This window comes from Choloepus didactylus, chromosome 4 (genome assembly GCF_015220235.1).
Source record: "Choloepus didactylus isolate mChoDid1 chromosome 4, mChoDid1.pri, whole genome shotgun sequence".
NCBI classification, from domain to species: Eukaryota; Metazoa; Chordata; class Mammalia; order Pilosa; family Megalonychidae; genus Choloepus; species Choloepus didactylus.
The window spans coordinates 78,693,184-78,713,375 of record NC_051310.1 but is presented as its reverse complement, the minus strand read 5'-3'; the positions used below and the strand labels follow the sequence as shown (position 1 = coordinate 78,713,375).

Sequence of the window (20,192 nt, the reverse complement as noted above, 5' to 3'; positions counted from 1 at the left end):
TGCGCCTGTGAAGGCCAAAGGCCCAGCCCCGCCGGGGCTCCAGAGCCGGATGAAGGAAGGAGCCGGCACTTTTCTTTCGTCTTTTGCCCCGCTGCGTGTTAAGTCCCACCGGGTTGCGGGGAAATTCCAGGTGTGGTGCGGTGGCGTGAGGCCTGCAGAGAGCACCCGGAGACCGGACGCTAGGCCGAGGCACGCGGGGCAGGGGTGCAGCGCCAGCCCACCAGGACCCTGACCCGGGGCTTGGCGCAGACCCCCGGCAGGCGCCCATTCTCGGAGCGCGCAAGGGCGCAGGAACGACAGCGGGGAGGAGGCGGCAGGTGCCGCGGGACTGACCCGCGCGACCGCGGGGACAAAGCCGGCCGCTGCGGTCCCCGCGCTCCATCTCTCTGCCCCGGCCTGCTGGCCGAGCCCCGGGACTTCCGGAGCCCGGGCGGCACTTCGGGGAGTTCGTTCCAGGGCTTCGGAGCGGACGGCACCAGGCGGGCGCTGCAGCCAGCACCCGAGCTGGGGCGGGGGGTGGCCGCGCTCTCTCAGGGGCGGCGGGCGGGTTGGGTGAGGACGAACCGCCCCCTCCCCTCCCGCCCTCCCTTCCTTCCTGCAGCCAATTAGACAGCCCCCTCGGGCGGGAGGCGTGGGGCGCTTCTTAAGGCGGCGCGGTGCTGTCACCCCGCGAGCAGGCTGCGCACCGCCCAGGCCCGAATCGGCGCGCCGCACACTCGGGCGCCACGGCCGGCCGGGAGCGCGGAGAAGGTATGGCCACCACCAACGGGGCCGTGGAGAACGGGCAGCCCGACGGGAAACCGCCTGCCCTGCCGTGCCCCATCCGCAACTTGGAGGTCAAGTTCACCAAGGTGAGGTGGGCGCCCCTCCCACCCGACGGCTGGCTGGCTCCGCATCGGCAGCCTTGCTCCCTCCGGCGGGCCGTGGCCGCTCTGGACTGGATAAAGGGCCGCCACCCGGGAGCCCCGCCGCTCGGCCGCGAGGGGTGCCCTGTGCCGCCCGCTGCGCGCTCTCGGTGGACCCCGCGGCGCTCCCGAGAGCGAACCTCTTTGCCCCGCCGGCCTTCCCAAAGCTGCGCCCATCGCGGGGTGTCCCAGAGGTGGGGGAGTGTGGTGGGTGAACCCGCGCCCCGGTCGTCGACCGCGGGCTCTAGAGGGGCCCAGCGATCCGCACCCCCGGCGGGCTCCGGCGCTCGGAGTTTGAGAGCCGGGCGAGGGAGGCGGCGCAGCGCTTCGCGGTGCCAGGCGGCAGCCGGGCGCCGCCCCGACGTGCCCTGCACGACCCGCTTTGAGCGCTGGCAGAGGTGCGCGGCCGACGGTGGCCCCGGGCGCGGTGGCTTCCCCGCAGACTCCCGGGGAGGGTTTCCGCGGCTGAACCGATCGTGCTTCGGGACGCTCAAAGGGTGCCCGGGAACGCTCGGAGACGATGGACCACATCAGAGAGTTGCGGTTGGGAACATGTCATCTGGAGCTACGGGGGAAAATCTTTCGGTGCTTAGCTTGTGCCTAGGTTAGCAGTAGAAGGTGTTCACTTGATTTAACTATCCTGGAGCTCAGAGATCCTAGGTGTTTACGGACAAGGAGCACGTTCCCCGAAGGTCTCAGATCTGGGCTTTTGGAAGCCGCGGGTAGCAAGGCCGGAGCACCCGGGCCTCCTCGCGTCGCGCAGAAACGGGGCTCTGGGTTTTCTACCCTGCGGGTCGGGAGGCGGGAGCGTGCGCTGAACTGGGAGAAACTCAGCTACCTGGGACAGAAAAGAAGACGGTGAGGGCCCGGGCCGGCGGCTGGGAAGCGCGGCGGGAAGGACGCCCGAGGCTGTTTGGGGGCGCGCTATTTGCCCTGGGCCTGGATGGGGACATTTGGGGAGCCAAGGCTGAGAGCCGCGTTGGATTCACTCTGCCCAACTTCAGCTCCTCTTGGTTTTGCATCCTAGCCATAGCCCCTCCCCAACGCCAGCTGACCCAGCACTTAGAGAATTCCTCCATCAATTTTAGCTTCAAAAGTAGCAATTATGTCTCTCAAATAGTTTAATCAAGTGGAGAAAAGTCGCAGGTCGCTCTGTGTGGCCTTCAGATTTTGGTCTTTTGGCACTTAATTCCCAATGTCGGCTGCTCCTCTGATCATATGCCATTTAAATTAACCGTTTTCAGAGGACTGTAAAGGCTGCAGATTATTTTTATAATGTAGTTTCCTTAGTATAGACTTCCGAGAGAAAATCCCAACCCAGATTCTGGGAATGGTGACGATATTACCTTAATTTTTTTTTAGACCCAACACTGTGATGTTAGGGCTATTGGTGGTGGTGGTATTATTCTCTGTTTTTTGCTTTATTTAGTCTTTTAGGTTGTTTTTGTTTTTATCTACATAGAAATGAGAAGGGAACTATATTACTGTTCTTTTACTTTTAACCTTCTTGAGTCCTATCAGAACAATCCAGCCAGGTAGGGAATGTTTTGCCCCTTTCTCTATGATTCCTTATGACCCTTTAAAAGTCTAACTGCAGCCTTAGGCAGGAGGATCTTAGAAGATGCTCAGAGTTGTAAGTGTCTGTTGTCTCCAAGGGTCCCCCTCTTTGTCCGTTGAACAGAACTGGGTGTGTGATTAAGGCTGAGGCAATGCAGTGTGATGGATGGGCCGGTGAGCCCGGGTTCTTAGGGGACCCCCAAACAATGATGGCACCAGGCCCTGTTCTCCTCACCTGTGTCCTTGCTCCTGGCCCTCCTCCACAAACCCCCTCCCCACCTCACAGCCCCACAGACACACAGCAACTGTGGAGCCAGGGCAGCCGCTGTGGCCAAGGGTGGGCAGCCATCTCCCCAGCTCACAATGTTTCTGGAGCCTCTGGCTGGAGAGGTAAGGGAAAGAAGGCCAAAGAAAGAAGCAGGAGAAAAAGAACTGCAGAATCTAGGCCTGGGACAGGCAGTCAGCAGGGGTGGCATGTGTAAGCACATCATGGCCTGTTATTTTTCAAAACTGTCTCACAGTGCTTCTTGCTAATGGCAGATACACCAGAGATGATGAGTCTGCATAGCCCTGGCCTTGACAGTGCCATTTCCCAAGGCAGGCTGGCTTCCAGAAGGACAGCTTTGTCCAAGCCCCTTTATTTGGTCTCTGTTTAACACGGGGCTCTGTCAGGTTAGGCTATGGGATTCAGGGGGCATGGAGGGTCCCCCCAGAGATATCTGAGATCACACCCCCTTTCCTTTCCTTTTCCTTTCCTTTTAAAATTGCTTCTAGAAGCAGAGATTCTTTTTAAGGTTTTATGCTCCATTGAAACACCTGTTTTAGCATCTCTTTTATGAAAAATGAAATCTCCCCAGATCATCTTCTTTGAAAGCTCCTTTATCAACAGCCTGAAAACACACCTTCTTTTGAGTTTAGTTGAGCAGCCTGAATGTCTGGTGGAAATAATTGGAGGTGGCGTCCACAGAATTCATTTGTGTGAGCTCCAACCTCACCTCCACTCCGGCAGCAGCCATCCTCGGAACAGCTGCAGTTTTCTAGCTCAATCCTAGGCCATGTCATCCCATTTCCTTAGGTAAAATGTGAGTTCCTCCCCAGCTCAATATAGCTTCCTTTCCATAACTCTATAAGGTATAAGGTTTGCTTCATATAAATTCACAAGTCAAGGGAGACAATCCTTTTGCAGATCCTTTATCTTGATTTGGGGTCCAAAAAAATACAGCCTGCTTTTGGCAGGCCACCCTCACAGACCCATTCCTTATTTATATTTTGGTTTGGTTTCAGTGGAGAGAAAATCAACAGTAGAAACCACTTACAAAATTACTTACTCATGTGGTACAAAGAAAAAAGTTTGCTAAATTAGAAACATTGTGATGGGAAAATGTGGCTTAAGAGTCAAGCAATCTTGAATTTTTTTTATGTTGCTGGTTAGAAAGGACCACAAATCAAAGTCACAAAGGACCAAATAATTATTTTTTTTGGAGGAGCAGGCTTGGAGATGAAGTCTTAACAGAATAACAGATATCTGATCGTTGTAATCTGTTTCCATCCCCCTTATTTATATTCTCGGCTGCCACCTTCTCATTTTTCCCTCCCCCGTGGAATGGATATCAGGAAGGACCCTAGAATCAGCAATTTTCACTGACAGTCTCTATTATCTAACCCACGAAGTTTCATCTTCCTCCAAATGGGTCTTTCTTGGCTGCCCTTTCCTCCTGGCGCTAACCTCACTCCTCTTCTCCGCTTATTAATTTCTCACTGTTACCGAGTGGTTACTTGCTGGATGGCAAAAGTGAACTCCTGGATTTGGTTTCAGCTGGAAGAATAAACCTGTAATTGTAGCCTGGCCTTTTCCTCATGCACTTCCCTGGGAGGCCCTGGCCTCGTGTTGAAGACGCTGAGTGTCCAGAAGTTGAGTGGGTACATCCCACCTGGGGAGCGTTGCCCTCAGCTGTGGATTCCAAACTGAGGAGGGTGGGCTCTGCCTGCCTGCCCACCCAGAGCCTGCCTTCTGAGTCAGACCCCACTGGATGCGGCCTTCCCAGCTTCCCGTGGGGAGTTATCAAAATGGGTCGGCTCCCAGATGGGCTTCCTTTCTGATGGGCTGCGGAGATGGTGCAAGGAAGCCCATTACAGAGAACATAACTAGGCCACCCACTCGCTGAAGTGGTGCCCCTCTGTCATCTGTCATCGTCGGGGAGTCAAGTGCTCCAAATGAATAAAGATCACGGTAATTGAAATTAGCCTTTGTAGTGACACGATTCTGTATCTGCACGATTTGGAGAGAAGTAAACTAAAACCAGTGGATATAGAAATGGGATCTGATGAGCTAGTTCTGTAGTTAGACATCACTGACTGCTTTTTATTTGATGGGAATGCTTCTAAAGTGTGTTTTCCTTTTTGCACGGCTGGTGTCTTTCTGATCCTGTAACAAATGGGGCTGGGATGCCAGAGTCCTCCCAAGCTGGTGCAGCAGGAGGACAGTGTGTCTTCTCATTGGGCATCTGAGACCTCTGTCCCAGTTCTTTTCCAGAAGCCCTTCTCTCTTTCAACGTGATTCTGTCAAGGCAGTTAGGACTTAAGAGTAAACCAAGAGTAAATAGTACATACATTTCAGGGAGTGGACTTAGGATTCATTTTAGTTTGCTCACAATGTCTTTCTTTTCTTAACTGTCTCCTTCTAGCTGTGCTCTGGATAACTGAGGGTCCAAGCTAAGCGCTTTTTGTGGATTGATTCTTGGATCCTGCATGGGAGAGGTTATTTGCTATATCTCTTAATATAACCTGAAAACTTTCAAATCCAGATATTTATGTTTGCCCACCAACATTGGCTTTTAGAAGTCCACCCTGCTTAATCAAGCCCAATGTGAAATAGACATTTTAAAGAGAATGGGGGGTGGGGTGGGGTGCTGACATGCGTTAGTGAGGACTAAAGGGTTGGTCACAGCCTTGTCTAAAGCTGCTTGCATACCCTTCAGGGGCAGGCAGATTGGCACTTGATGTGTGTGTATGTGTGTGTGTGTGTGTGTGTGTGTGTGTGTGTATGAACCTAATCTTCCTACAAACTCTGTGAGGGTGTGGGGTTCGATTTACACCCTTTATGTAACTCAACTTATTAACTCTGTGAATCTGTATTATTGCTTAAAAAAATTAAAACGTTTTAGCAAAAATTCTTAACGACATTAACTAATTCTCTGAAAATGCATTTGACGTCGGGAGACTTGAATTCCATCCTCAGTCTTTTCCAGGTTAGCCCCGTGATTCCAGGCGGGCTCCTTCCCTCCAGGTCTGCTCTGCAGAGCTCGGGGTGGGGAGGAAGTGCGCAAGAAGTCGAACAAGACGTTACCTCAGATCCTGAACATGTTAAAATTAGACCATTTTGATTTGAACCTAATGCACTCCCTTTCTCTTTCTTGGTTAGATATTTATCAACAACGAATGGCACGAATCCAAGAGTGGAAAAAAGTTTGCCACATACAACCCTTCGACTTTAGAGAAAATATGTGAAGTGGAAGAAGGAGATAAGGTGGGCCCCCTCCCCCGCCCCACCCCACCTAAGTAATTTAGTTACAGAGAACTAAGGGGTAAGGAATGGTTTGGCTTAGCTACAAGACAGACTGGCCCACACTCGGGCTGGGCCTAGGCTGGTCAGACACGCAGCCCAGCATGGATCAATTACAACGGCTCCGCTGCAAACTTCAGAGTCACTATCCTTCAATAAATGTTTCTTCATCTGTGAGGATGACCTCAGCTCTTCTCGTCACATGACCAAAAAACAAGGTTTTTATCAAGTTTTTGAAACTGGAGGTGTTAAAGAATCTTTCCAGGAAACATTTCCGGCTCATATGTTTCACAAAATGCAGCATTCCTGTAGGAGACACTTAAAATTATAGGTATGTGTGAAGGATAAAAGGCCAGAGCACCAGGTGATGTGGGGATAATAAAGTCAGGGCATCGCCAGATTCCTTTCTGGCCGGCAACTTAAATGATCAACGAAAGCTATAGTCTTTATAATCCTATTTGAAAGTGCCGGGCGTATATTATCATCTAGAAGCTAAGGGACTTCCAGGTGTGTCCTGTGTACATTTCAAGGCCACAAAGGATGTTTTGAATGTAATAGTCATCCCCTCGAAGGATGGAGGGGAAATGTAAACCTCCCCTCGACCACTTATTCTCAGTAGGTGCGTCGTTAATGCTGAACGTGGATAGGGTGAAGGACCAATATGCAAAATGTTATCCCCCCAGCAGTGGTTTTAATGTTATCCCCCCAGCGGTGGTTTTACAGGTGTATAAGCAGGCAGCAGTTCCACCTGTTCAGAACCTCCTCTGAGCAGCACCTTGTGCCAAGCTCTGTTTTCAAAGGGGGTAACACGGAGGGGCTCAGATGAAGTTTGGTGAGAGTGGAGGGTGGGTGGGGAAGTGTTGCCGAGTGGGATTCCGAGTTGGGGATTCCTGAGTGTGCATACACAAATGTCAGGGGTGGGGGATTTCTGTAGTCTGCACTACTACCAGACCCCCCTTCCCTGCAGTTGGAAAGGGCCTGGCAAAGCCAGCCTCCAAGCCATAGCCTGGGACAAGAAATTCAAGGCCCCAGGATTTCCTTTGCTAAAGCTTCTACTCACCCCACAAGCAAGCTTTGGAAGAACTCTGGGGTGGAAATTTTTTAAGTTTTATTAATTATTATTTTTAAACAACCGAATCTAGGCAGGTCTCTGATAGTTGTCTTTTAAAGAAAAAAGATCGGTGTGGTTTGAGGGAGTCTGGCTCCTGACTGGGCCCAGCACCCATGCCCACCTCTGCAGGGGAAGAGGCTTATCAAGGTTGGTGCTCAGAGATTAGCCTGTACATTGCTCACTGGCCAACAGAGTCCCAAAACCATTTTTCTGAAAATCAGAATTGTGATGTGACTCTAAAGAGCTCTCACTTCTTTCCTTTTAAGAAGAAGGTTCTATTGTAATTACACTATCAGTTCACAAAAGATGTGGTTCCTTGTCTATAAAATGGTGCAGTAATTCTGCCCACACAGGATGACGGGAGGCTGAAGGGAGAGAAGAGTCTATGAAACTGTCCTTGCATCTACTTTCCTATCTAGCCAGTTCTGAGATGGAGGAAGCCCTCAATCCTCCCATTCTCATGAGTGGAATGCAGCTCTCAGCTAGAACAAAATGTAAAGACAGCCATTTCCCATTTAATGGGTGAACTGTGTGGGGTTTTGCCTGCTTAAGCCGAGCTAGCTAGTGGAAACATCTTTCCAGACTTGGGTCACGCAGAAAAATACTTACAGTAGGTGATTTTACAATATTGTTAAATGCTTTGATAATCAGAATGAACATTCGTGCTTCTAGAAAGATTTCTGATATAAAGAAGGGGTACAAAATCACCTGAAAGCCCCCAACTCTTCGAGTGATTTTGCAGACGGCCCCATGGAAGGACTTCCCAGAGCTCACTGACCCTCCTGTCATTTGGGTCCCACAGGCCGACGTGGACAAGGCAGTGGCGGCCGCACAGGCCGCCTTCCAGCGGGGCTCGCCCTGGCGCCGGCTGGATGCCCTGAGCCGCGGCCGGCTGCTGCACCAGCTGGCGGACCTGGTAGAGAGGGACCGCATCGTCCTGGCGGTGAGTGTGCCCACACCCGGGTGTGGAGGAGAGATGGAGGGTGCTGGTTTGAGGTGGTGGGTCTCGTGGGTTCTCTGAGGTGCTAGCTCCCTGATGGGAGGCACGCATCCTCACCCCTGAACTTCATCTTTGTCACCTTCGAATCAGACTCCTGTCCCCTGCAGCCCAGCTTCTTAAACAAGAAGTTGCCTGTAGGAGGTTCTCAGGCAGCAGCCATGGACTGGGTTATTTCCCATACATTTATGTAGTCAACCTTTTTCTTTTTGTTAACTCCTCCCTTTTTTTATTAACTTTATTTATCAAAAAATTAAAAACGTACCTCCCCTTATGTTTTATGTAGTCAACCTTTTACTTTACATTAACTCCCCACCCCCTTTTTTTTAATTAACTTTATTTATAAAAAAATTTAAAAAAATAAAAAAAACTTTTCCAGATAAAATAATACAAAGAAACAGGAAAAACAAATATCCTGATATAACTTAACTCCCTTTTAAATTTAACTTCACTGTGTGACAATATTCATGAAACCACAGGGCTACTTATACTTTTTTCCAGTACTCATTAAAATAAATGTCACACACAAAAAAACAGAAATAAATAAATGCCACCACTTAGCCTAAGGGAAAAATGCCCCTGTATGACGTAACATCATCCCGTCTCACCCCTGAACTGGGAAGTGGTGGCTGTATGTGGAGGGGTGGTAAGAACACAATAATCTGGTTATTGGAAATCTCAGGCTGTGAAAGACCTGGGTTCAAATCCCAGCTCTGCCCCTTACTAGCTGTGTGTCTTTGGAAATGTCATTTAGCCTCTCTGAGCATATATGTCCTCATGTAAAATGCCACTTGGAATCAATGTCTAAAATGGTTGTAAGAATGATACTTTCAGAATCCTTAGCATAATCCCTGGCATGTAGTAAGTGCTAAATCGAGGACAGCTATCATTAGTATTAATTATAGCAATGTTATCTCCAGCTACCTGCCCTCCTGGCCAGTCCTTTCTAGGAACCCTGGGTCCTCAGGTGTAAAATGGGGATACTAAGTTAGTCCAGCTCATGAAGTTGGGTTGCTTCTGTGAGATGAGCTATGAAGACATTTCTAAATTTTAAGTGCTTGATGGGACCCTTGGACCTTCCTTTGCTCTTGAGGTGAATGACCAGAGGAAATCCCAGGGCCTTTGCAACCTGCACATGCAACCCTTGTACGACTCAGGCTCCTTAAAAACTTGCTCCCAACCTGAGACCCAGTTTATAGGGAAGGGAATCTCCATTTTGGTCTCTGATTTGGAAAAACGGTTCTTTCTTTTCTTTAGCTGAGTTTGGAGACAAACAATACAGTGACCACCCGTTTGAAGGACGGTGTTAGCCAGGACAATGAAACCACTTTGACCCTGATTTTGTTTCTTGAGTGGGGGTGGGGTTGTGGAGTGTGGAAGAACTTTCTGGAACTCTCCGGAACTCTCTGGAACTCTCTGGTGCATTTCCCCGAGGGTGAGTTGGCACAGAAACCTGAGCTCGCCTTCCTTCCAGTTAGCCCCTCTGGCATGTTTCCCTGTATCATGGTGAGGGTAGCATCCTCCCAGACTAAAAGGGCTTCTCTCCATCAGCCCCTGGTTTCTTCCTGCAAGAAAAGCCAGCCTCAGCTCTCAAGCTGCTAAACTGGCTTTTTCAAAAACATTTCTGTTTTCACCCAGCATGAGCTCATCAGCCTGCAATGTCCGTGTGGACTAATAACACGCTGGAGAGGATGTGCCCTGAGCACCCCTCCCCACCCTGTCATCAAGTGCCAGTATCATCTTAGGAAACAGTGGCTGGAGAGCCACCTTCCTTTTCAGCCAGTCCCCTTGCCCTCGTGCTCTGTGCTGTGATAGCCAAAGTGTTGCAGGAAGGACTCAACCTAGCAAATTGCTGCCCACGGAAATAAGATCCAGCTCTTTGCCACAACATGAAAGGCACAAGAAGGTTATGGGCAAATGTGGTTTTCAAAAACCCCCTGACCACATCATAGGAAGGTGCCCCTCACTTTCCACCTTGAGATGGTTTCCCTGCATTTTCACACAGGAAAGTGCCTCTTCTGGTCGTATTCTCCTGCTGGGTCAGTGGTTTTGACAGACCTGGGTATTTATTTCTGTGTTCAGTGCTTGAAAACAGATGTGGGGGATTGGGCAGCCCTGGCTTTCGCTCCCTGTTCCCAGCCTCCAGCAGCTCTTTGGGTTCTCCTTTTCAACGTGACCATTTGCAACCCTCTTCATTTTAAGCCTTGTCCTGCAGGGTGTGGCTTGGCAGGTTCACACTGCCCTTTCCCTTCATTCTTTAGGATCGGATGGTTATTAATTTTACGGAAGGTACATTAGGGGTGACTGTGATTTATTTATGGTTGAGCTACAGCACTTTTCCTTTTTAATTGTGGTAACATATACAACACAAAAATTCCCATTTTAACCATTTTTAAATGTACAATTCAGTGGCATTAATTATATTCTTAATGTCGTGCAGCCTTCACCACCATCCATTACCAAAACTTTTTCATCACCCCAAACACAAACTCTATACCCATTAAGCAGTGACTCCCCCTAACCTCTCCCATCCCACCCCCCAGCCCTTAGTAACCTCTAATCTACTTTCTGTCTGTATGAATTTGCTCATTCTACATATTTCATACAAGTGGATCTTTTGTGTCAGGCTTATTCACAATATCTTTTTTAAAAATGTCTTTTTAATTTTTTTTCTTTCTTTCCTTTTATTTCCACAATACTTTTCTAAAAGATGACTATCCAAACAATAGCTACCACTCAAGTTCTCAGGTTTGATTCTGTGTACTCACCTGTACATCCTTATTTTCTTCTTAAAAGAATTTCCTGTCTATCACAACCTGGGTTTTGCTTGGACAGATTCCCTAAAACAAAACCTGGCAAATTCAAACTGTCACTCCAATAAGCAAACTTGCCCTCATTAACAATAAAACACAGCCAAGGCTTGTTGAATGCTCACCGTGTCCACCGCCTGCTCCAGGCACTTGAGCTGCAGTATCTATTACCCCATTTCAGAGATGAGGAAACTGAGGCCCAGGGAAGTTAGGTAACTTGCCCAAGTTTACCAGCAAGAAGAGGTGAGCCAGGATGGGGGCAGGATGTCGGCTCCAGGCCTGCACTCACCAGCAGTCCTCTGCCCGTCATTCCCTTGTCCCATCCCAGGAAAGGACTGAGAATAAACTCATGGCTCCCCCCGACAGATAGGCAGATATTTCCAGAGTAGCCCAGTCCTGGAGACCATTTGGGGTTATTTACCATAGTTTGTTTCCCCGAGGGAAAATAAAAGGACTAATTTGAAATGCAAATCAGTAGGAGCCAAAAGTCCAGTGTATACTGGAAGTCACACTGTCCCACCTCAGTCCCTGGGCAGCATCTACTAGGTCCACTACAGACCTCAACATCATCTTCTCCAGTGTCCCCAAATAAGGGTTGCCAAGCCCTCGTCTTGCGCCAGGAGGGAAGGTGACGGTCAGCATGCTAGCTATTACGATCATCACATTTTTTCACACGTGCACAGCACTGACTGCAGGCAGGTGCTCTTGTTAGTGCTTTAAGTTTATCATTTCACCCTCACAGTCACTCTAGGAGGTAGAGTTCCCATTATTATGCTCATTTTACAGAGAAGGAAACTGAGGCAGGGAGCAGTACAGGGAATTGTGAACCGCTGACCCACTGGGGTCCAGGACAAGGCTCTGGGCCTCTATGAGCCTCAGTTCCTGCTCTTAGAATGGGAACAGTGAGGTCAAGCCCAGTGCCAGGACTTGCAAGAGTGAGATGAGACGTCCCCAAGCATGCAGGCGGGTGCGTGGCAAATCCCTCGACGCCATCTCATTCCTCTGACTCCCACAAGCATGCTGCCTGGGGCTGCATATCAAGGGGGCCACTTCCTGCAGACATGGGTGACAGGCAATGTCAGGGCAGGGCACAACTAGGACCACTTGTCTGAGGGACAAAGGGGTTCTCTTCCACCCAGGCTGGAAATAGAAAAGAATCCCTGCCATTGAACAGAGGCATTCACCCTGGATAATCACCGCCCTTGCCGCGGAGGGAGGCTTGCTCAGTTCCAACCCAGCATCCGGCTGATCGGGGCAAGGGGTGCCGCGTCTTTTTGCTGGCAGCGTGCCCATGCTGGCCCTTGGTCACTCTTTCCACGGCCATACCAGCCCTGGTGGCCAAGAAGGACCAGCCCAGTTCTGCCTGTTCTCCTTTGTGGGAAGGGAGATGGTTCTGGGCAGCAGGCCCTCTGTCTGGCCATCCCAAAGCCAGCTAACCTTCCCAGGGCTTACCGAGAATGCACAGCCCACATGGCTGGGTTGTACAGCTGAAGCATCAAAGTTAAAATGTGTTCCTTCTCAGCAGTTGCTTCCAATGAGCCCCGTCTCCATCCACGTGGTCCCTCGTGCAACAAACAGTCCCCACTCTGACTACCTGCCTGAGTGCTTTGAAATACAAACCGGTTCTTGCCCATCTTCACCGATCTTAATTTAAAATGCAGTGTCTTACTATGACTGTGAAGTCCACAGAGCTATTTTATCCTAGGGCAATGTCCTCTCCCCATCCCCATCTTTAACAACCCGATGGTTAAAAAGAAAAGGAAGAAGGAGTTCTGGAAGATGGTGGCATAGAGAGGAGTGGAAGCTAGTTAGTGCCCCTGGAACAACTAATAAACAACCAGGAACAGCTAGTAAATAATCGGGAATAACTGCAGGGGGACAATTGTGACTGTCCACTCATCGTACACCAACGTGAATTGAGAGGAATGCCTGAGATCACAGCATGAAATCTGTAAGTAAAAACTGTGGACCCAAGCTGAGAGCCCCCTCCCCCACAGCAGCCCAAACTGCAAAGCCTTTCAGTGCTAGAGAGCACACTCTCCAAGCAATCAAATATAGCTCAGCTGAGCTCCAGCAAGCATGGACTGCTCAATACAAGCTACGAATCCCCAACAAGCAGACAGAGGCTTTTGGTGACAACTGACCTTGGAGAGCCGGAGGACAACTGTGAGAGGGTGGGGGAGCTCAGAGGACTAGGTGCTGTCTCTGGCCAATGGGTGAAACTGAGGGTGGCCTTCAACTGGCACTGAAGGGGGGATTTCTGTCCCTTTTTCAGCTCAGTGGAGAAAGCCTCAGCCATTTTCAGTTCCCAGTGCTCTGACCCAGACAAAGGTGGCGATAGCACAGTCAGAGAGACTATTCAAATGCTAATGACCTCTCCCTAGGGGGTGTATCTTCCCTAAGAGGAAAGAATTGGTGCCAAGCTCTACTATCTGCCTTCCATTCAGAACCAGACCCCAGAGCCCAGGGGAAAACAGCCACAGGCCACACCTCCTTACACCAGTCTGGAGCTACAGGCTGGCAGGCACCACCTGCTGGGCAGAAAAGCACAGTGACTTGAGGCCTCGCAGGGTGCATCAATATTCTAAGACACACCCTCAGGGAAACCTGATACTATTGCCTCCTTCTAGACCTGAGCCCTTTCTGGTCTGGGAAAACCTGGTTGGGGTAACCAAGGAAAACCAGGTGCCTAGACAACAGAAAACTACAACCTACACTAAGAAAAATAAAGTTATGGGCCAGTCAAAGGAATAAACTTACACTTCAACTGAGATACAGGAATTTAAACAACTAATGCTAAATCAATTCAAAAAGTTTAGGAAAGATATATCAAAAGAGATGAAGCATATAATGAAAACACTGGGCGTACATAAGGTACAAACCGGAAGTTCGAAAAAACAACTGGCAGAATCTATGGATGAAAGGCACAACACAAGAGATGGAAGATGCAATGGAGACATACAACAGCAGATCTGAAGAGGCAGAAGAAAACACTCAGGAACTGGAGAACGAGGCACCTGAAAGCCCACACACAAAAGAACAGATAGAGAAAAGAATGGAAAAATATGAGCAATGTCTCCAGGAACTGAATGACTACACGAAACACAGGAATGTACATGTCATGGGTGTTCCAAAAGAAGAAGAGAAGGGAAAAGGGGCAGAAGCGATAATAGAGGAAATAACCAATGAAAATTTTCCATCTCTTACAAAAGACATAAAATTACAGATCCAAGAAGCACAGTGTACCCCAAACAGAATAGATCTGAATAGGTCTACTCCAAGACACTTAATAATCAGATTATCAAACGTCAAAGATAAAGAGAGAATCCTGAAAGTAGCAAGAAAAAAGCAATCCGTCACATACAAAAGAAGCTTGATAAGACTATGTGTGGATTTCTCAATAGAAACCATGGAGGCAAGAAGGAAGTGGGGTGATATATTTAAGATACTGAAAGAGAAAAACCACCAACCAAGAATCCTATATCTGGCAAAACTGTCCTTCAAATATGAGGGAGAGCTTAAAATATTCTCTGACAGACAATGACAGAGTTTGTCAATTTTGAGAGATAGTAGCACAGCAATATAAGTACACTGAAGAAAGATGACTGTGAATATGGTTGAAGGAGGAAGGTTAGGAGCATGTGGGACACCAGAAGGAAAGAGGAAAGATAAAGACTGGGACTGTATAACTCAGTGAAACCTAGGTGCTCAACAATTGTGATAAAAGGTACAAATATATTTTTACATGAGGTAGAACAAATGAATGTCAGCATTGCAAGGTGTTATAAATAGGGTGCGATGGGGGGAAAATACAATGAATGCAAACTAGAGACTATAATTAACAAAAAAACATTGTATTATGCTTCCTTTAATATAGCAAAAGCAATATACCAACGCTAAATGCATATGGGGAGGGGAAACGGGGGAAGGGTATGAGACTCTTGGTATTGGTGATGTTGTCTGACTCTTAATCCTACTCTAGTTTAATGCTATGTTTCCTTTTGGTGCTTCCTATCTGTTATTTTTTTCTCTCTCTCTTTTTTCTTTCTCTTTTGTCTCTCTGCCTTCTTTGACTCTTCCTCCTGCTTTGTGGAAGAAATGGAGATGTTCTTATATAGATAGTGACGATGGTGGTGAATACATAAATACGTGACTATACAGGGAATCATCGATTGTTTACTTAGGATGAAATGTATGGTGTGTGAACAAAACCGTCTTAAAAAATGGGTTGATGAAGAAATCTTGAGGGCACTATATTGAGTGAAATAAGTCAGACACATGAGGACTAATATTGCAGGGTCTCACTGATATGAACTAATTATAATATGTAAACTCTATAGACATGAAATATAAGTTACCAGGATATAGAACGAGACTAAAGAATGGAGAGTGGTTGCTTATTATGAGCAGAATGTTCAACTAGGGTGAACTTAAGTGTTTGGAAATGGACAGAGGTGAGGGTAGCAGGTTGTGAGAATAACTAACAGTGCTGAAAGGTGTGTGAAGGTGTTGGAAAGGGTAAGCTCAGAATCACACATGTCACCAGAAGGAAAGTTGGAGGTTAAAAGATGGGAATGTATAAAACAGTGTATCTCATGGTGGACAATGTCCATGATTAACTGTACAAATATTAGAAATCTCTCACATGAACTAGAACAAATGTATGTCACTGTAACTAGAAGTTAATAATAGAGGGGCATATAGGAAAAAATATATACCTATTGCAAACTATATACTACAGTATCTTAATGTTCTTTCATCAACAGTAACAAATGTAGTCTACCAATGCTATGAATCAATAATGGAAGGAGGGTGGTTAGGGATATGGGAGGATTTGAGTTTCCTTTTTTTTTTTTTTGTCTTTATTTCTCTTCTGGAGTAATGAAAATGTTCTAAAAATTGAAAAAGAAGCTTAATTGTGGTGATGGATGCACAAGTGTATGATGGTACTGTGGGCAATTGATTGTACACTTTGGATCTTTGGATAATTGTATGCTGTGTGTGTATATATATATATATATATATATATATATATAGAGAGAGAGAGAGAGAGAGAGAGAGAGAGAGAGAGAGAGAGGGCAGCAAGGCAAGTAAAAAGAAAAGAAGGACAAGGGTTTGGAAGAAAGAAAAGAAAGAAAGAAAGAAAGAGGAAGAAAGAAAGGGGGAGGGAGGGAGGAAGGAAGGAAGGAAAGTAGAAAGAGTGATACAGCCCGTGTGGCAAAAATTGTGGATCTGGGTATTTGCATGGAGGTGGTGGTGGGTATGTTGGAGTTCTCTATATGGGTTTTGCATTATTTTTGCAATTGTGCTGTAGTTTGAGATGATTTCAAAATAAAAATTTAAGAAATAAAAAAAAGAAAGTGGTGTCTGAAACGGTTGCCATCTGGATATTGCAGACCCTGGAGACGATGGATACGGGGAAGCCGTTCCTTCATGCCTTCTTCATCGACCTGGAGGGCTGTATTAAAACCCTCAGATACTTTGCAGGGTGGGCTGACAAAATACAAGGCAAGACCATCCCCACAGGTAAACCAAAGCAGGCCTCTCCCCTCGGGTGGGGGTCTCTTGGGGTTCTGTCTTCTCCTTCATCCAGGTGGTCCTTTTGGAAGCCCTGTGGGTCTTTTCCCCCCAGGGCACCCTTCCCAGTCCCCCCAAAGGGTGCTGTGCCCATTACTTTTCTTTCTAAGGAAATTCCCTTCCAAATTTGATTTAAAACCCCTTTTTTGTATAATGGACAAGACTTGGCACTATCCTGCTGTGGACTTCTCAGTTTCTTGTCTTTTTGCCACTTAAAATTTGTAACCTGGGTTAATGCACGTGTGTTTTTCTCGCCCCCACCCCCATCCTGTCTTGCAGATGACAATGTGGTTTGCTTCACCAGGCATGAACCCGTAGGCGTGTGTGGGGCCATCACACCCGTGAGTATGCACCTTTTCTAAATAGATTCTAAATAGCCCTACCCTGTCTGCCCACCCCTGTGGCCTTTGGAACCAATTTCTAGCATGGTAGGATTCAGTGGTGCCAGCAGTGATTGAGCATTTCCTCTGTGGTGTGGAGCTTGGTTCTGGGGGAATAGCAAGATGGCTGAGCCCCCATCTATGCCTGCTCTTGAGGGGATGGTTCAAAGGAACCAGAGATTCCACCAGGAAGGATCAGAAAAGGCCAGCAGCCCTAGGGAAGTGATCTCTTAACCGGGCCTTGAAGGATAAAAAGACTCGTTCAGCAGGAAAAAGGGGTTTCCAAGCAGAGAGAAAGAGCATGGTCTACGTGGGAAGAAATAGCAGGTGATCTGAGTGGGGCCAGAGCTTAGGCAGGGAGAAAAGTGCAAAAAAGGGTGAGCACAGGTGTCAGGCATTGCAGGAGCAGCTCCCTGGGGGCCACGGGGAGCCTGGCAAGTGCCTCGTGAAGGATCTGATGCTGCCATGGCTGCAATCAATGGCTGAGCGGGGAGCTGAGAAGATGGCAGCATGAAGGATGGACTGGAGGGAGCTCGGGGCCCTGCTGTCCCTCCATCATGCTACACACCAGGCATGACATTAGGGCTCTGGGTGCTGAGGTCAGCCAAGTGGAAGGGCCCAGCTGAACAGTGAGTGGATTTGAAACCTTTTAGGTGACCAAGTTGGTAGAGTTTGTGGCTAATTGGGTGCAAGGACTAAGTCCTGGCTGGAATTGGGTGGATGGTATTACTCTTTGACGAGATGGGGAAGACTGGGGAGAAGCAGGTTGTGGGGGGAGGGGGAAGATGATAGTAATTCTGGGCACATGCAGCAGAGAAGCCAGGGACTGCCAAGCAGAGGATGGCATTGGATGTTAGTGTATTTGGGCCCCAGGCTCAAGAGAGGGGTCAGGGCTGCAGCTGCTGTTGGCAGCGGTCAGCCCAGAGGTCCCCGTTGAGCCAGGTGAGGCAGTTGGGGGAGGAGGGCCACCCCAGTAGGGGTGTGGGCTGTGAGCCAAACCCCACAGAACTCCAGAGAACCCTACTGGGAAATCTAATCACTTACAGTCGGTGGCATCTGGGGGATGGAATACATTTCCAGAAGGAGACTGTTGGTTCCTGGGGTCAAACCCTATATGGAAATTAAATAAAATAGGGACTCCAAGGTATCTCTTGGATTTGCTCACCTAGAGCAGTTTCAGGGGAGTTTCAGGTGCAGCCAAAGCCAAATTGTTGGGGTGTACGGAAAGATAGCTGGGCAGATGGGTACAGCTCTTCTAAGAAGTTGCAATAAAGAGAGAAGAAGGGAGCTGCTGGAGGAGATGGAGGTCAAGGGAAGGCTGTGTGTTTGTTTGTAGGGTGCTAGAGATAATGGTATTTAGGTTCTGGAGTCGGGGGTAAAGAAGGCCTCCCAAACACTATTGGGGAAATCCTAAAATAATTATTGTGTTCTCCGAGCATATGGCCTTGGTAACAGAGCTCTGTGTGTGTTATCTACTGATAGGAATCCCCGGCAGAGCTGGGAGAGGGAGTTGGGGGACAGGTGTGAGTGGGGGAGCCTCCACCTGCACCCCAAGGTGCCTGCCTGATGCCAGTCGTGCAGGTTTGGGTTTGTAGATCATGTCTTCTGTTTAGTCTCCTTGCAGCATAAGGAGCCAAATGGAGGCTTTTGGGGGAACTGAGGGACAGTCAGAATCAAGCTAACAGCTTTTCCTGGAAGTGCTTGGTTTCGTCTCGGGCAGCAGCGAAGCCTGGAGGACACAAGCATGGACTTGAACCCTGGCTTCACCCCGTGCCAGCTTGTGATGCTGGGCAAGTGACCTCAGCCTTACGTGCCTCAGTTCCCTAGTCCATAAATGGGGGTATTGCTACCTCGTAAGGGTTTGCAGGAATACAATTAGTTAACTTTTTGTAAAGTGCTTAGAACAGTGGCTGACACATTATGAGCCCTCTCTCAGGAAGGGGTAGTTCCTTATTCTTGTTGTCACAGTGATTTCAGTGTCCTCAATTCTGCAGTTGAAGGATTCCCCAAAGTGTATTTCACCAAACAGTACAATGGGGGGTGAGGGGGTAGGGATGGAGTTAGTATTTATCTGTAAGGACAGAAAAAGATCTGGTAGCATCAGAGTTTGGGAGAGGCGGGGCTCCTTCCTGCAGGACTTGTCAGAGCCTTTAATATGCTGATGGAATTGTACACATCCGAAAGGGGAAGGTGGTGCCCCCACAGCAGACTCCTCTTTGCAAAGGCTTCCTATTAACATCTCCCAGAATGTCATCTGGGAAGCACCGGACAGGAATATAATTCCAATCATTGTACAATCCCAGGTGACCATCTACACCCATCTTAGCATCCTAGGGCCACTGTCCCTAACAAAGTACCACAAATAGTGTGGCTATAAACAGCAGAAATCTATTGTCTCAGGCTGGAAGTCTGAAATCACACTCCCTCTGAAGGTTCTAGTGGAGAATCCTTCCTTGTCTCTGCCGAGCCTCTGGTGTGTGCAGGCTGTCCTTGGCTTTTGGCTGCACCCCTTGAGTCTCTACCTCCATCTTCACATTTTCCCTTTGCATGTGTCTCCTCTGTATGTTTCCAAATCTCTCTCCTCCTTATAAGGACACCAGTAACTGGATTGAGGGCCGAGTCTACTCCAGTATGACTTCATCTTAATCTGATCACATCTTCAAAGTTCCTATTTCCAAATAAGGTCATATTCACAAGTACCAAGGACTAGGACTTCAGCTCGTCTTTTTTGGGGGAAGGACGTAATTGAACCCACAGCATGGCCCAAAGCAAGGCCACGGAAAGCACGCATCCTCCACGGAGGTTCCATTGGGCACCTGGGACAAGGGGCGGTGCGTGGGGTGCAGACGCGGCCCCCCAAGACCCTCTGTGCTCTGCCTCAGTGGAACTTCCCCCTGCTGATGCTGGTTTGGAAGCTGGCACCCGCCCTTTGCTGTGGGAACACTGTGGTCGTGAAGCCGGCGGAGCAGACGCCCCTCACCGCCCTGTATCTCGGCTCTCTGATCAAAGAGGTAAGATGTCCAAAAGGAAAAAGTGACGTGTGGTTGGCAGCATTCCCACTCCTAGGAAGCAGGCCCCTGAGCCGAGATCAAGCTGCCCCGTGGATGTTGCCGGGTGTGGCAGGGCCGGCCGGGGACCAGCCGAGTGGCGAGGGAAACTTTCCCTGTGTCTTCATTGGCAGTTGTGCTTTTTCCCTCCTGCATCACGTGCTCACTGATCTGGAAGGAACTCTCTTCTTCCCAGTGATGCTAATGAGGATACTTATCTCTCATTTTGGGCTCAGACCTGTGGTT

At 48.6% G+C, this 20,192-nt stretch overlaps 1 protein-coding gene across 1 annotated transcript in view; it reads left to right on the top strand.

Moving 5' to 3' along the window:
• Positions 1-692: 692 nt before the first annotated feature.
• ALDH1A3 (aldehyde dehydrogenase 1 family member A3) overlaps positions 693-20,192 on the top strand; it is a 50,714-nt gene continuing 31,214 nt past the window's right edge. Inside the window, exons 1-6 of the mRNA XM_037832895.1 lie at positions 693-851; positions 5,884-5,988; positions 7,938-8,078; positions 16,339-16,468; positions 16,799-16,860; positions 19,782-19,910. Coding sequence (XP_037688823.1) covers positions 753-851; positions 5,884-5,988; positions 7,938-8,078; positions 16,339-16,468; positions 16,799-16,860; positions 19,782-19,910 — 666 coding nt within the window. The 5' untranslated portion in view covers positions 693-752. The remainder of the gene's footprint in view (positions 852-5,883; positions 5,989-7,937; positions 8,079-16,338; positions 16,469-16,798; positions 16,861-19,781; positions 19,911-20,192) is intronic.